Below are 2,348 nucleotides of genomic sequence, written 5' to 3'. Positions count from 1 at the left end.
GGACGGGAGACGACAGACATCTGCCACCACTGCGGAGAGGACAAGGACACGGCGCAGCACACCCTGGAGCTCTGCCCGGCGTGGGAGCTGCCCCGACACTCCCTGCGGCACGCCACAGGAGGAACATTGACCCCCCCAGCGATTATAGAGGCGATGCTGAGAGGGCCACAGGAATACGAGGCCGCCCGCCTCTTCTGCGAGCGAGTTATGCTCGCGCGGAAAGGGAGAGGAAGAAAAACTCTCACCCTTATAGGATAAGACGATGGAGGAGGATGGCGGTCAAGCGACCTAGAGCCGCTCCATCGCCGTCCCAACGGACCACGACTAAAAGGGGCGATAACGCTAGGGGCAATGGCACTCCTAACGCCAAATTCAATAGCCAGGAATTATTAGGACTGGCTCGAACAAGAGGACGCGGGAAGGGGGTGCAACAGAAGTTAATTCATAAGAGGTTCCTGGAGCACTCTTATCATACGCGTACGATGGTCATCCTGGAATTTTAGTCGGTAGGAGTCCAACACTTCTCTGCTGTTACGCGATTATTAGAACAGCGGAGTGTCCATGAGGATTTCTCCACGTACAAAAAAAGAGGTTGTCATCTCATAACATTGCTACTCGTAATTACTCTCTTATTTGCCATGATATAAAAAGATGTTTCAAGAGTATGGTATTGTATTTCAGAAAGAAATTAGGCTACTCCGGTGAAGATCATCTCAAGGTCACATTTTCTGAGACTTTAGTAATAGTAATATCTTTTTAAAAGGGAAGGCGTCTTTCTATGCTTACCATAAAAAAAATGAGATTAAAACGCATTCGACCTTGTCGCATACTAGGACCTTAAAATGACCTAAATCGAATATATCGCAAGTAGATTGTTGAAGTGGAAGTATTTTTATTTCAATGTTCTAAGGTGCATGATTAAAGATGTATCTAGAGATGTTCAGACTTGAGTGCAAACATGAAAATGCGTATTTTCAACTCTTGTGCAAGCGTATCTCCGGTATAATAAAAAGAGATCAACATTTTGAACGCACATTAAAATAATAAATAATTAGATTAAATTTTATTCTGTTTTTTTATTTATAGATTAACTGCATTTAATAGCCAGGGTTATTAGCGCCTACTGTTTCATTAAAGCCATGCACATGTTACTTTCGTTTTTTACTAGAGGGTCTAGTACCTCAAAAGCTGCTAGCAGGGGATTGTTTTTGAGGCAATCATTATTGTACCTTCACATACAAGGCTTTAGTACACTGAGGCACAGCGATGCACTGTGATATCTTTCAATAAGGCAGTCATTTGTTTGTGGACCACAATTTTAGAGTCATAAAATCAGGAGTATTGCATGAGTATGCTTAAATGGCTACGTGATTCGACATTTTGTTACTACATTGTTCTATCTTTGTTGTCTTTTGACATCTTGATTGAGCAGCTTTGTGATAGTTTTATTTATGATAATAATTATCATCGACGTGGAAAAATTTATCATTCCTAATTGTTGAGAACAATATTGTAGTGATGTTTCTAATTTTCCATGCACATCATTGTACGCATGAGCGAAGTTTTTATTTGAGTGACTTATACGTGATTGGCTGTTGCGATATACAATTTGTCACAAAAACATTTGACTTCAGGATAGATCTTAGTGGGATGTTCTGTATCTTAAATACATAAAGGACAAATAAAGATGTATTATGCTAAAGTGTAATTTTTAGGTTACAAAGATATAAATATTTTATATTTCTTATATATGGTTGTTTGAGTAATAAAGAGAAATGGAAAATATTATCTAATTCCGTAACTATCGATATCTGCCACAATAGCGATTTGGATTGTTTTTGAATATGTTGTCGCCGACACGATACTAACATTTTGCTATACGTATAAACTTCTATTTCTGAGATATCCATAAAAAGCTGTTATTACCACCATAATGAATTTTGCCTATAATTTTGCGTCCGAGGCAACAGCGGCCGACTTAAATAACGACTGACTCAAAATTAACTATCTTTTGTTTATAGTTTATGTATTCAGCAACTAGAAGTTAGAATCAACAATGAATCTAAATTGCCATCTTTCTAAGTGAAATAAATTTATTCTTTTTTAAATTATATATATGTCGGGGTTACATTAAAATTAGGATTAGAGGCGTGAAACGATTATCATAGAACCGGACAAGTAACCGTGGTAGTTAGATACTCGAGAAACTAATGACAATGATCCTAGGTTCAATAACGAATCCGCCGTCGACGGGATGATAGATGAACGTGCTCACAAAATCCCGAGAGAATAACTTTCCCTTCCCGATGATGCCACAGAGGAAAACTATAATGGGGCGTGTCTAAGGA

The 2,348-nt window shown here is 38.8% G+C and overlaps 1 protein-coding gene across 1 annotated transcript in view; it reads left to right on the top strand.

Moving 5' to 3' along the window:
- The window catches only part of LOC105681888, a 2,095-nt gene extending 818 nt beyond the window's left edge, over nucleotides 1-1,277 (top strand). The window contains exon 2 of the mRNA XM_012393367.1: nucleotides 1,105-1,277. Within this exon, the coding sequence (XP_012248790.1) occupies nucleotides 1,105-1,277 (173 nt within the window). The remainder of the gene's footprint in view (nucleotides 1-1,104) is intronic.
- Nucleotides 1,278-2,348: the final 1,071 nt, after the last annotated feature.

The sequence above is a fragment of the Bombus impatiens genome, unplaced genomic scaffold, assembly GCF_000188095.3.
Source record: "Bombus impatiens unplaced genomic scaffold, BIMP_2.2 scf_2801, whole genome shotgun sequence".
Classification (NCBI taxonomy): Eukaryota; Metazoa; Arthropoda; class Insecta; order Hymenoptera; family Apidae; genus Bombus; species Bombus impatiens.
Note: the sequence above shows the minus strand (reverse complement) of the source record. Positions and strands in the feature narration are given on the sequence as shown.